The sequence below is a fragment of the Mirounga leonina genome, unplaced genomic scaffold (genome assembly GCF_011800145.1).
Source record: "Mirounga leonina isolate KUSES-001 unplaced genomic scaffold, KU_Mleo_1.0 Mir_165, whole genome shotgun sequence".
Lineage (NCBI taxonomy): Eukaryota > Metazoa > Chordata > Mammalia > Carnivora > Phocidae > Mirounga > Mirounga leonina.
Genome location: NW_023270415.1, coordinates 53,046,137 through 53,059,534, shown reverse-complemented (window position 1 = coordinate 53,059,534; position 13,398 = coordinate 53,046,137). Strand labels below are relative to the sequence as shown.

Below are 13,398 nucleotides of genomic sequence, written 5' to 3'. Positions count from 1 at the left end.
GTAAAAACTAAAATCTTTATTGTGTTTTAAAATGTGTCTAAACTAGATCTATCATCTGTTTCTAGAGTAGGACTCTTAATTCTTAAGGTAAAAATGCTTTAAAAATAGGAGAAAGGATACATGCAGTATAGAGAAAGAGGAGCCCAGGATACTCAGATGGGCATTTACTCTAATTCCAAGATATACTTATGTTAGATGTGGTATGAATGAATACTGCTCTCTGCTGGGTGGATACTTAATATACATTGTATATTAGTGTTGCCTTTATTGCAAAGAGTGAAGGAGATTTGGAGCCTGGCACTGTTTGTTGGGAGATGGCTTACCTGCATAATTCCAGAGAAGTGATCTTTATGTAGGATACAATATTAATAGTCCCCAAGTTGTACAAAAGCTGCAGCCCTACTGATTGATTTTTTTTTTTTTTTAGTGAGCTTCTCAGCAATAACTATGGGTTAGAAAAATAACTTACTTATTTGACCTAAGAGTAAATTAAATATAAAAAGACAAATTCCTCAGTGTATGAATACCCTTATACGTGGGGATGTTCATCACTGTTTATTGACTATGGGAGACTTTTGTCAGTAAAGGAACTTGAAAGCCTTTGGAATGATTCTAGGATGAGAATTTAGAGAACTCAGTCTGGAAGGCATTATAAGCTTAAGGTATGGCCTGGAATCAGGATATGAGCAGTTGCTTCGAAAAGATGACACTAGGTAATTTGCTAGAAATTAATGGTAAGGGAGGAGAAAACAGGAAGATTGGAATATTCTAGGGGCAGTCTACCAAACAGTGTTGAATCTGATCCAACTTGACCTTTGACTTAATTCTACAGGAGTCTTACACATATAAAGACCCAATTACAGAATTTGTTGAATGCTTATATGTTAACTTTGACTTTGATGGGGCTCAGAAAAAGCTGAGGGAATGTGAATCAGTAAGTATGAATTTTTACTTATAAATTAATAACATTCTTTAAGGTTTGGATATTGTGAGAGTTAACTTGTAGTGTTTTATTAAAGTAATTGTATCAGAAACAATCTTAAAATGATTGTTTAGAAATGTGCTAGGGTAAAGACATTTTTAATGTTATTGCCATTTGTGTATCCCTTTTGTTAGTAGTTTGTTAAAACATTGGCGACATTATAAATTCACACATATGCCCATAATTCTGTGTCTTATCCTATATGAGTAAATATGTGAAGTACTTCATATGTATGTATAAGATGGTATAGAATTGCACATATAACTCTCAGTTTGTTTCATAAATGGACCTATCTTCAGAATTTTTCACACGATTGTACTTCACATTTGCTATAAACCAGTAAAGCTATAAGGGCATGAATTTTTTTAACAGTAATGTCTTGTTGATTGGTAGAAACTAAAGTACCTTGGAGCAACTGAAAGAGTTTAGATTTCTGGGGGTTTTTTTCATGTTAGTTTGCAGAGTTTTAAGAAATTAAACTAAAAACTTACCTTTTAAATACATTTACCATATTCATGTTATTAGTTGTCAGTTTCATTTTTGAACCCAAATGTTAACACAAAATATGAAGAGTTTGTTGAAGGACTAAGATTTTTATCATGTAAGTATAACTGCAGAGGTGATTTTCACACATTGGAGAAAATATAAAATAGATTCCAATGTGATAATTTGTGTTCATATAGTTATATTTATGTTTTGGTGTATATTGTTAAATATACACTAATGAAGTTAAAATAATTCTCTTTTAATTATGATACCATCTGTGGAGTAGGAGCCACCCCTTGAATTTTTTTTTCCTTTGCTTATTTCCAAGTCTACTTCACAGAAATATGCATATTTTTAGTCTGTTATAACTATTTTAAGAAGCTAGAAAAGTTACGTTATCTACAAAGCATTTATGTAGGGTAATGGATAGGACAAAGCTACTTTGTCACAAGGTTGCTTAAGTCCTCATTAGAACAAGAAAACATGGCAGTGCTTATGGTTTTTTCTTGTAGCATTCATTTACTTCTTTAAATTGTCAGAGGCTTGAACATAGTGTTCTAGAAAGTGCTGTGTGTAGAACTTGTGTGATATTAAGTAAGAGAATTGTAACTGGAACAACAAGTAAAGCACACAGGAAGTATTTTGGGTTGCATTTTTGAAAATTGCTTGTCAGTGCTATTAATTTTTTTGTTATATTTTACATACATAGGTACTTGTGAATGACTTCTTCTTGGTGGCTTGTCTTGAGGATTTCATTGAAAATGCTCGTCTCTTCATATTTGAGACTTTTTGTCGCATCCACCAGTGTATCAGCATTAAGTAAGAACACTGATTTGATTTGTATTTTTCTACTTTTAAATTCCTGGAAATTTCTATTGACTGTAAAATTATACTTAATAGGATTCCAGTTAATTGGATTTTTATTTTATTTCCCTTTGCTTTAGAAGAAAAAAAAACAATCTGATAGTGATTTATAAAAATCCTAACTTTGGTTTTATTTGGGGATGCTACAGACTCAGAAATACCTTCTTTAGTTCTGTGTGTGTGGCATAGCATGATTTTTGAAAATGGTAACTTCAGGGCAGTATTATGATTGTCAGTTAACCTTTTAAAGAGTACTGTTATGCCCTATGTAGGGAGAAAAGAGAAATAGCCAGTTTTAGAATGGTTTCAACAGGAGTTCAAATAAGGAAGAAGTTAGCCATTAGTGAATTGGAAATACTGTTGAAAGACCACATTTGGTAATCATTTCAGTTAATTGAGTTTGTTTTATTTAATTATATATTTGAATTCTCATATAGTAAACTGTGACATCCTAAAATGTTGAAACATGGAAAGTATGGGGAATTTCAATTGAAATTTTCTTTGTTGTGTGAGAAAATTATTGGCAAAAAAATTGTGAAACTTACATAACTTATTAGAAACTAATTTTACATATTAGAATTTGAAAAATAACTAGCGCCCTTTTGGCCACAGATGAGGTCAAACAGTAAATATGCTCCATAAATGTTTAAAAAATTACTTTAATGTTTGCCACTTTGGAATTGTGTGTAGACCAGAATTTTTCTTTAGTGCCATTTGTTTTTTCTGAGGCATCCGCACTTGTTTGCCTACTTTTACTGGGTTGTTATTGAAGTGGTTTTTCAGAGTTAGAAGTATAGTGTAATCATGGGGCTTTTGCTATGGGAATTTAAAGCCTTGACCAGTTTTATTAGTACTTTATTACAGCTAGCAAACATATAATTAAAAAAATCTGATTCTCTTATAGAATACATGCAGATTCCTAATGTGTCATTGGTTGTGAAATAAAGAGATGAATTATATGTGGGATGCTAGTGGACAATAGATAACTGAATTCTTGCACTGCCTTTTTTTTTTTTTTTTTTAAGATTTATAATTCAGCTTTGTGAAAAACGGATGCTAATATTTTGGTTTTTCCTTGTGGACTTTCCCTCATTCTCATTATGATATGGTCACTTGGGTGTTTTGTCTAGACCTTATTTAATTAACCCTGTTATGACCCTTTTGAAAGCAAATTCTCCATTTTATATCTTTGGTACTTAGTATACTGACTCTGTACAGTATAGGTGTTCAATAAATATTTGCTAAATGAATAAATTTCTTTTCTTTGTATTAGTGAATTTGTATTTTCATCCATGATAATGCTTTTTCACTTTGGCGTTTGCTTCAGAGGTACTATGAGTAAGAAGGTTTTGTTCCATTTCTGACTTGTTCCCTTTATAAATTCTGAGACCTTGTATTCGTTATTTTATGTTTATGAGATTCAGTTTACCATGTTTAACAGTAAAATAAACTATTTGTCCTGTGTACTCAAGAAAAGTATAGCTCAAAGGAGATAATAGAGTGGATAATGCTTCCAGAAGCTTTTATGTGACTTTATCATTATCTAAGAATTTTTTAAAGCTGATATCAGTGTAGTTTTTATGTTTTTCTTTGATTGCTGCAGTTCTTTGATACCTGTAGTTTTTTGAAAGTTTTGGACAAAGTCTAAAGCATTTTCAGACTAACTAAAGTCCAGAAATCTTTTCTCTTTTCCAGTGATAGTGTTTCCCTTTTGTTTTAATTGTTTAAATGTTTGGCTACCTGTGGAATGTGTTCTAACTAAGGAGATTTTGAATACGTACATTAATGCATTTTCTTCAAATATTAAGAAAGATTTTTAGAGTTGGAAGAAATCTTTGAGAGTTTCTGATCCAACAGTGAACAGTTACTGAATCATCAACAATAAGACTTTTTTCTGCAGTGGTGGAGATGTTTTTATATCTACATCGTTCAGTGTAGTGGCCAATAGTCATTTGTGGCTTTTGAGCACTTTAAATGTGGCTCAGGTTTCAAATTCTAGAACCATGGTTTTTAAATCGTGTGTGTATGTTAATAGCTTATTTTCAGATGTGGCATTATATATATATGTTTGTGTGTCTGTGTAAGTCAAATCAGAGCCCCTTCATGCTGTTTAGCTTATCTCTATTCGGCTTTCCTCCTGACAGCTGAAACACTTCTGTGGAACCCTAAAACTTCTGGAAACACCGTTTTCAAAAAAAAAAAAAATCCAGTACAACTCCATTGTTTTCTAGTGGTTTTGTAGCTCCTTATTTATAGCTGGGAAACTTAAAGACTCAGAGACATTAAGCTGCTTAGGTCTTATTTAATGACAGAGCCTGGACTAATAGGTTTCTGACATTCATTGTATTGTACCTCACTATAAATTCTCTCATTTTCATTGTGCACAATTGATATGTTTAGAAATCAGATTTAGACTAATTTGTCATTAGTCTTTTCACTAAAAGCCAGAGGGTAAAGATGGAAACCATAAGTCATTGTTTAACTTTATGTCTCAGAATCATTGTAGAGTTTTGTTTGTTTTGTTTTACAAATACAGATTCCCTGAAGCCACCTCAGACTTTTTGGGTCAGATTTTCTGAGTATGCTCTGCTATGATGTGTAACAGAGCTACTATACTATACCTTCAGAGTGGTTATTCCAAAGCACATCCAGGATTAAGAACCTGCATCAGGTTGCCAATTTTTAGGCACACATTTACAGCCTGTTAAAGTAATGGAAAGAAAAATCAGTGATTTAATATTTTTAGTATATAAAGAATTAAGAAGATGGGGCAAAGCAGAATATATAGCTTCAGGTGAAAAAAGAAATACTCATCTTAGAGCAACAACGAGATCTCTGTAAGGTTCATTGGCAGGGGGGAGGTTGTATCCAGTAGGACTTAGTCCAGGGTTTAGGATTTTGTTGTTGTTGTTTTCTTTGGTTTTTTGTTGTTTTGTTTTGTTTTGAGAGAGAGAGAGAGAGCGCTTCCAAGTGGAGGGGGTGGGTGGGAGAGAGAAACAATCTTAAGCAGACTGTGTGCTGAGCACGGAGTCCTCCAACATGGGACTCGATATCATGACCTGAGCTGAAACCAAGAGTTGGATGACCAACCTATGCCAACCAGGTGCCCCAGTTTTTCGTTTTTTAAAGCTGTTTTAATGGGTTAGGAATATGGCTTAAAATAATGTTAGGTATTTAAGTTGGGTTTTTATAAATACAGAAAACATCTTCATTCAGACTCCAAGGATTTGAAATCTGTGATAATGACCAATCAAGTTTAATGTTTACCTTTAAACAATACATAGAAAAAAATCATTGTTCTATAAACCAGGTTTTTAAGCTAGCTGTACAGAACTTAAAACAACAGCAACTTAAAAACAATAGATTTTCTGGCCTCACTGCAGACCTTCTGAATCAGAATCTCTGGAATCAAGGCTTGAGAATCTGAGTTTAAAGCTTCCCAGGTATAGTTAGCCTTGGGTAGAAACATTGCTCTAAATTAACGATTTGTAGTCCTCACAGCACATTAGCATCAAGTGGGAAGCTTTTAAAAAGAAATAAAAATAAGGGATGACTGAGGGGTGCCTGAATGGCTCAGTCAGTTAAGCGTCAGACTCTTGGTCTCAGCTCAGGTCATGATCTTGTGGTCGTGGGTTTGAGCCCTGTGTCAGGCTCTGCGCTGAGTGCAGTCTGCTTCAGATTTTCTCTCCCTCCCCAAGTGCTATGTGCCCTTCGCAAATAAATAAAATCTTAAAAATACATACATATATACATACATACATACATACATGATGACTAAGCCCAACCCCTAAAAATCTGAAACATTCCCTGGGAGGAGATCTTGGCATCTATATTTTTTTTAGAGTTCCTCTAAATCTGATATAAAGCCGCTTTTCTTAATTACATCTTTTATTTTGAGGTGGTTACAGATTCACACGCAGTTGTAAGAAATAATAAAGAGATCCCCTTTGTTCTTCAACAGTTTCCCATTTACACAGTTCACATTTCCAATATAACATCTTGGAATAACATCTTGCAAACTGTAGTAAAATAGCACAACCAACATGTTGACATTGATACATTCTCATCTGTTAACCATTTCTATAATTTTGTCATTTTAAGAATATGCAGAGGGCGCCTGGGTGGCTCAGTCCCAGGGTCCTGGGATCGAGTCCCACATCGGGCTCCCTGCTCAGCGGGAAGCCTGCTTCTCCCTCTCCCACTCCCCCTGCTTATTCCCTCTCTCGCTGTCTCTCCCTCTGTTGAAAAATAAATAAAATCTTTTAAAAAAAAAAAAGAATATGCAGAAACTTTTTTAGAAGGTAATGTTCAACTTTCCAGAGAGGATAAATACACTATGTATCATGATTATGATGTAATTAGTAATAACAGTATAACTAGTACAGGTGTTCAAAGAAGGAAATACTACGAATGTGAATGAGTGGCTCTTCTGACCAAGCGCTGGCTAGAAGGTAGGAAGCACACCCTCAGAGCTTTTTTTTTTTTTTTTTTTTAAAGATTTTATTTATTTATTAGAGACAGAGAGCACATGAGAGGGGGGAGGGTCAGAGGGAGAAGCAGGCTCCCCGCCGAGCAGGGAGCCCGATGCGGGACTCGATCCTGGGACTCCAGGATCATGACCTGAGCCGAAGGCAGTCGCTCAACCAACTGAGCCACCCAGGCGCCCCAGAGCTTTAAGTTCAGAGGAAGAAACATACTAAATAAAGACAGAATTACAAATTATGATAGGTATTTTGAAGAAAAATATAGAGTAATTAGAATGACATGGACATAATTTGTGTGTTGGAAAATCAGAGAAGTAATTTAGATTGAAGCTTCAGTGAACTCTGATAACTCACTAAATGGAATATTTTTAAGCTGCAAAAGTAGACTCTTTTCCACTGTATACTAATTATGACAAATTATTCCATTCACTAGTTTGAGCTGATCTATCTTTGCCTCTAATTTAAAATTACTTGATATTCTATTTTTGGGGGGTAAAGGGGGGAAGGATTTAAGGATTTGTCTCTGTCCTTTCTGTCCAACAGTGGACACATTTTAAATGCTGAAGAGAATAGTACGTATTATAAAACCAATTGTTGTTTATTAAACCAACTCTTTCCGTTTGTGATTTGGAACATTCTCAGTTGATAGGTTTCTTGACTAATGGCTGTAAGCACTTATGATAGTCCTATCTTTATAAAACTGCATATTAAGAATGTTTTTATCAGTTTATATACAGCCTTATAGATTTGTAGGATAAGTTACCAATCTGTGTACCATAAAGTATGCGACATCTGTCAAAAAAGATTACTATGGTGGGATTTAATTTAGTTATCACTGAATAGTTAATCAGATATGGTGTGTGTCTGAAATTTAAAAGCTGTTCTAGAATAATTCTTGGACCAGTTTTCAGTTGTAGATAAAACAAAGTATGGAAGTAATATTTTGAATGTGTGTGATAAACATGTTGGAGCATACATTTATATAATTTTCCTTTAGTTAGTTTGGCTTTTCACAAAAGAAGGTATTTGCCAACTACTCTTGCATTTCTTTAAGTTACGAAGTCATTCTACTTTGCTTATTTTATTAAGTAACATTTTAGATCTTAATATTTTTCTTAAAGTTCTTATTACTACAAAGCAATTTATGCTCATAATTATACTTCCTGATATTAAAGAGAAATATAGAAAGGTGCATTTCCAGATGGAGATAAGATAGTTTCAAAAGCCTTTTTGTATTTCTGTGCTAACTATAAAGTAATATGTGGCACACCTCAGACATGTTGGGGTTTGGTTCCAGGCAACTGCAATAAATTGAATATCACAATAAAATTAGTCAAACAAATTTTTTGGTTTCCTAGTGCATATAAAAGTTGTGTTTATACTGTAGTCTTTTAAGTGTGCAATATAGCATTATGTCTAAAAAAACCCAATGTACATACCTTAATTAAAAAATACTTCTTTACTAAAAAATGCTAACCATTATCTGAGCTTTCAGTGAGTCATAATCTTTTTGCTGGTGGGAGGGTCTTGCTTCGATTTTAATGGCTATTGACTGATAGGGTGGGGGCTGCTGAAGATTGGGGTTGCTGTGACAGTTTCTTAGGACAGCAGTGAAGTTTTCCACATCCATTGGCTCCTCCTTTCACAAATGATTTCTCTGTAGCATATGATGCTGTTTATTTTTTTTTATTTTACACAGTAGAACTTTAAAAATTGGGAGTCCATTCTCTCACACTGGCTACTACTTTATCAACTAAGTTTATGGAATATTCTAAATCCTTTGTTGTCATTTCCAGTAATCTTTACCAAGAGTAGATTCCATCTCAAGAAACCACTTTCTTTGCTTATCCATAAGAAGTAACTCCTCATTTGTTAAAGTTTTATCACGAGATTGCAGCTATTCAGTCCCATCTTCAGGCTCCACTTCTCATTCTCTAGTCTCTTCCTGTTTCCACCACATCTGCAGTTACTTCCTCCACTGAAGTCTTGAACCTTTTAAAGTCATCTATAAGGGTTGGAATTAACTTCTTCCAAACTCCTGTTAATATTGCTCTTTTGACCTCTTCCCATAAATCACAAATGTTCTTTTTTTTAAGTTTCATTTTCTTTGAGAGAGAGAGCGCAAGAGGGAGTAGGGTCAGAGGGAGAAGCAGACTCCCCACTGAGCTGGGAGCCGGACGCAGAACTCGATCCCAGGACTCCGTGATCATGACCCAAGCCAAAGGCAGTCGCTTAACCAGTTGAGCCATCCAGGCGCCCCTAGAATCACAAGTGTTCTTAATGGCATCTTAGTGGAGAATCCTTCCTCGAAGATTTTCAATTTACTTTGCCCAGATCCATCAGAAGAATCACTATCTATGGCAGCTATAGCCCTAGGAAATATATTTCTTAAGTAATAAGACTTGAAATTACTCCTTGATCCATGGACTGCAGAATGGATGATGTGTTAGCAGGGACAAAACCAACATTAATCTCATTATATATCTCCATCAGAGCTCTTGGGTGACCAGGTGTATTGTCAACGAGCAGTAATATTTTGAAAGGAATCTTTTTTTTTTCCTTAGCAGATCTCAACTTAAAATATTCAGTAAACTATTTGGTAAACAGATGTGCTATCATACAGGCTTTGTTGTTCTATTTATAGAGCACAAGCAGAGGAGATTTGGCATAATTCTTAAGGGCCCTAGGGTGGTGCCTGTGTGGCTCAGTCATTAAGCATCCGCCTTTGGCTCAGGTCATGATCCCAGGACCTCCCGGGATCAAGCCCCCGCATCAGGCTCCCTGCCTGGCGGGAAGCCTCCTTCTCCCTCTTCCACTCCCCCTGCTTGTGTTCCCTCTCTCGCTGTCTATGTCTCTGACAAAAAATAAATAAAATCTTAAAAAAAAAAAAAAATTAAGGGCCCTAGGATTTTTGGAATGGTAAATGAACATCGGTTTCAACTTAAAGTCACCAGCTGCATTAGCCCCTAATAAGAGAGTAAGTCTGTCCTTTGAGGCTTTGAATCCAGGGATTGACTTCTTTCTAGCTATGAAAGTCTAGGTGGCATCTTCTTCCAATATAAGGCTATTTGCTCTGCCTTGAAAATCTGTTGTTTGGTGTAATCACCTTCATTAATGATCTTAGCTAGATCTTCTGAATAACTTATTGCAGCTTTTACATTAGCAGCTTCATCTTGGGTACTTTTATGTTATAGAAATAACTTCCTTCCTTAAACTTCATTAACCTCTACTAGCTTCAGACTTTTCTTCTCTAGCTTTCTTACCTCTCTGAGCCTTCATAGAATTGACAAGAGTTAGGACCTTGCTTTGGATTAGGTTTTGGCTTTAGGGAATGTTGTGCCTATTTTGATCTTTTTTCCAGACCACTGAAAATTTCTCCTTATCAGCAGTAAGGCAGTGTTGGCTTCTTATCATTCATGTATTCACTTGAAAAATTATCTTTTCCCCCATTAATTTGAAATGTTACCCATATCACATTTTATTTCTTTTTAAGATTTTATTTATTTGTCAGAGAGAGAGCACAAGCAGGAGGAGTGGCAGACAGAAGGAGAAGCAGGCTCTCTGCTGAGCAGGGAGCCCGATGCAGGACTCCATCCCAGGACCCTGGGATCATGACCTGAGCCAACGGTAGACGCTTAACCCACTGAGCCACCCAGGTGTCCCTATTTCTTGTCTTTTTGATAATAGCCATTCTAGTATTTGTGAGATGATCTCTCACTGTAGTTTTGATTTGCATTTCCCTAATGATTAGTGATGTTGAGCATCTTTTCATGTACCTGTTAGCTGTCCATATGTCTTCTTTAGAAAAATGTCTATTCCGATCCTTTGCCCATTTTTTAGTTGAATTATTTAGGGTTTTTTTGCTATTTAGTTGTAAGAGTTCCTTACATATTTTGGGTATTAACCTCTTAGCTCTAATCATTTGCAGTATCTTCTCCCATTTGGTGATAGCTTGCCCTTTCATTTTGTGGGATGGGTTCTTTTGCTATGCAGACTTTTTAGTTTGATATAGTCCCACTTGTTTATTTTTGCTTTTGTCATCTTTACTTTTGGTGTCAGATCCAAAAAATCATTGCCAAAATTGATGTCAGGGAGCTTACCACCTGTGTGTTCTTATAGGTGTTTATGGTTTCAAGTCTTATGTTCAAGTCTTTAATCAGTCTTTAATCCATTTTGAGTTAATTTATGGTATAAGATATTGGTCCAATTTCAGTCATTTGCATGTGGCTGTCCAGTTTCGCCAACACCATTTATTGAAGAATATATAATCAGAGAATATACAATTCCCCATTGTATATTCTTGGCTCCTTTGTTGTAAATTAATTCAACATATATGCGTGGGTTTATTTCTGGGCTTTCTATTGTGTTCCATTTGTCTATTTTTATCAATACTATACTGTTTTGATTAGTATAGCTTTGTAATATAATTTAAAATCAGGATGTGTGATACCTTCACCTTTGTTCTTCTTGCTCAAGATTGCTTTGGTTGTTTAGGGTCTTTTGTGGTTCCATATATATTTCTTATTTAACATACTCAATATGTTGTTGCATCACTTGAGAAAGGAGTGCTCGTCAACTTAAAGATATGTATAAGGGATATTTACACAAAATAGTTAAATGTCTGCTTTAAGCTGCCTGTAGACAAGGTTGAGATTTTCTATACAGTCTGAATAATCAGGAAATTATTTTTGTGCTTAAGATCTTGATCAGATTAGATACTTTTCTCAGAAATTCTGCATTTTGATACATTTTGTCTTTTAGTTTATTGATCAACTGAATTATTTTAAATAAGACAAGCATTGTATAGGATAGCTTAAGCCAACTTTTTGTTTTTTTAAGCTTTAATAGGATTTATATTTTTATATTTAAATCTTTACTGTTTTTGCATAAAATCAGTAGACTGTAAGAGAAATATCATTTCTATCATTTAATTTCTTTTATTCTGTATATTTTCCTGTTATTTAAAAGAAACTGGACTGTTGCCACATTCTTTAATTCACTCTCAGAATGATTGGTAGCCTAGATAACCTGAGATGCCATCAGTAATTTACTAATACTTCTTGGACCTTATTTCCGGTTTTGCTTTGACCTGATTTAATACATAAAGAATCAACAAGTACAATGCGAAGCAGTAAATCCCCCAAGTAGGATTATGGGTCAGAGCTTGCAAATATTTATGCGTCTTGATGCATGTTGCCGTATTGCCCCAGCCATGTAGGAAAATGAGACAGAATATGGATGTAAAGAAAGAAAGGATGAAGAATTCTACGTGGAGTTATTATGCAGAATAGACTTTTCTCTCTTTTATGCTAAAATCTGACCTTAAATATTTCCTTAAATAATATGTCCCCAAGCCTCCAGACTACAACTAGTAAACTCTTCTGCATCTCACATAGCTTCTTCTTCTTTTTCATCTTTATACTTAGAATAGTTTATATATTTTGGGGATGAAGTGATTGTCCTCTACTCCCCACCCCCCAGCTTAAACTTTATAAAAGTGGGGAATAGACTGTATTTTGTCATTAGCATCTAACAGTTCATATTTTGTTGAATGAATGGCAAGGAAGGAAGATAATTGGTTTGGTTTGGCTGGCATGTGGTACTCATGGGGGAGAATAATGAGAGTTTGGAAAGTGAGGTTGTAGCTAAATTGTAGAGAACCATGAATGAGAAATTTAGAAGTTTGGATTTTATTGTTTTGTTAGAAGGGCTTGGTTAAAGTTTTGAAAGGAATTTGGGCATAAACTGGTTAGTTGGCAATTACGTAAAATAGATTAAGAAGAGACTAGAGAGGTAGATTAGTTAAAAAACTGGGAAATAGTGATGGAGCCTGGACTAGGGGAGTTGACCAATTAAGAAATCATACAGTAAATATTTATTAATTGCCTCCTGTAAACTGGGCATTGGGCTAATTGCTGGATAGGTAGCAGTGAACAAAGAAGCCATGGTGAATGCTCTTTGGTTATATATACAGTGTATTATGAAAGCAAATATTCAACAGAAAAAACTACAGCTATTATGACTGCTCCAAAGAAAATAGAGGGGCTATGAAAGTATCAGACAGATATGTTACAGTTTGCAGAGGTATCTTGGAAGGCTTATGAGGGTACTGATTTAGCTGAGACTCATGTAACAGCTAGCTAAATGAAGAAGGTGGATGAGCCTTTTAAGCAGAAGACACAGTATATGCAAAGGCCCTGAAGTGATTAAAAACCTGGCATGTTTAATGAACAGAGAGGTTTAGTAGGGCTGGTGGAGAGGAGTCTTCCATGAAAGAGTAGAATGGTTAGATAAGAGGCAGTGGTTAAAGAGAATTCTACGTCTTTTCAGTTGTATATGGCAGCAAGAAGAGGAATCCAACAGATAACCTAGGCTTCAAGACTGAATGTTTCATTAAAATTTTAAACAGCCCTCATAAGTAGGTTTTATATTATAATTAAAAAACATGTTTATAATACCAACTCCATATAATTTGTAGCTTACTGGGAATAATTTTTCTGCTCTTTAAAACAAAATATAAGTGATCTTAAACATTGGAGTTTTAATATATTTAGTACAGTTTCTTTTGTGCTTTTCAGAGTA

General features: G+C 34.9%; 1 protein-coding gene across 1 annotated transcript in view; it reads left to right on the top strand.

Moving 5' to 3' along the window:
- The window catches only part of EIF3E (eukaryotic translation initiation factor 3 subunit E), a 50,388-nt gene that overhangs the window by 33,682 nt on the left and 3,308 nt on the right, over nt 1–13,398 (top strand). Inside the window, exons 9-10 of the mRNA XM_035011754.1 lie at nt 833–934; nt 2,178–2,287. Coding sequence (XP_034867645.1) covers nt 833–934; nt 2,178–2,287 — 212 coding nt within the window. The remainder of the gene's footprint in view (nt 1–832; nt 935–2,177; nt 2,288–13,398) is intronic.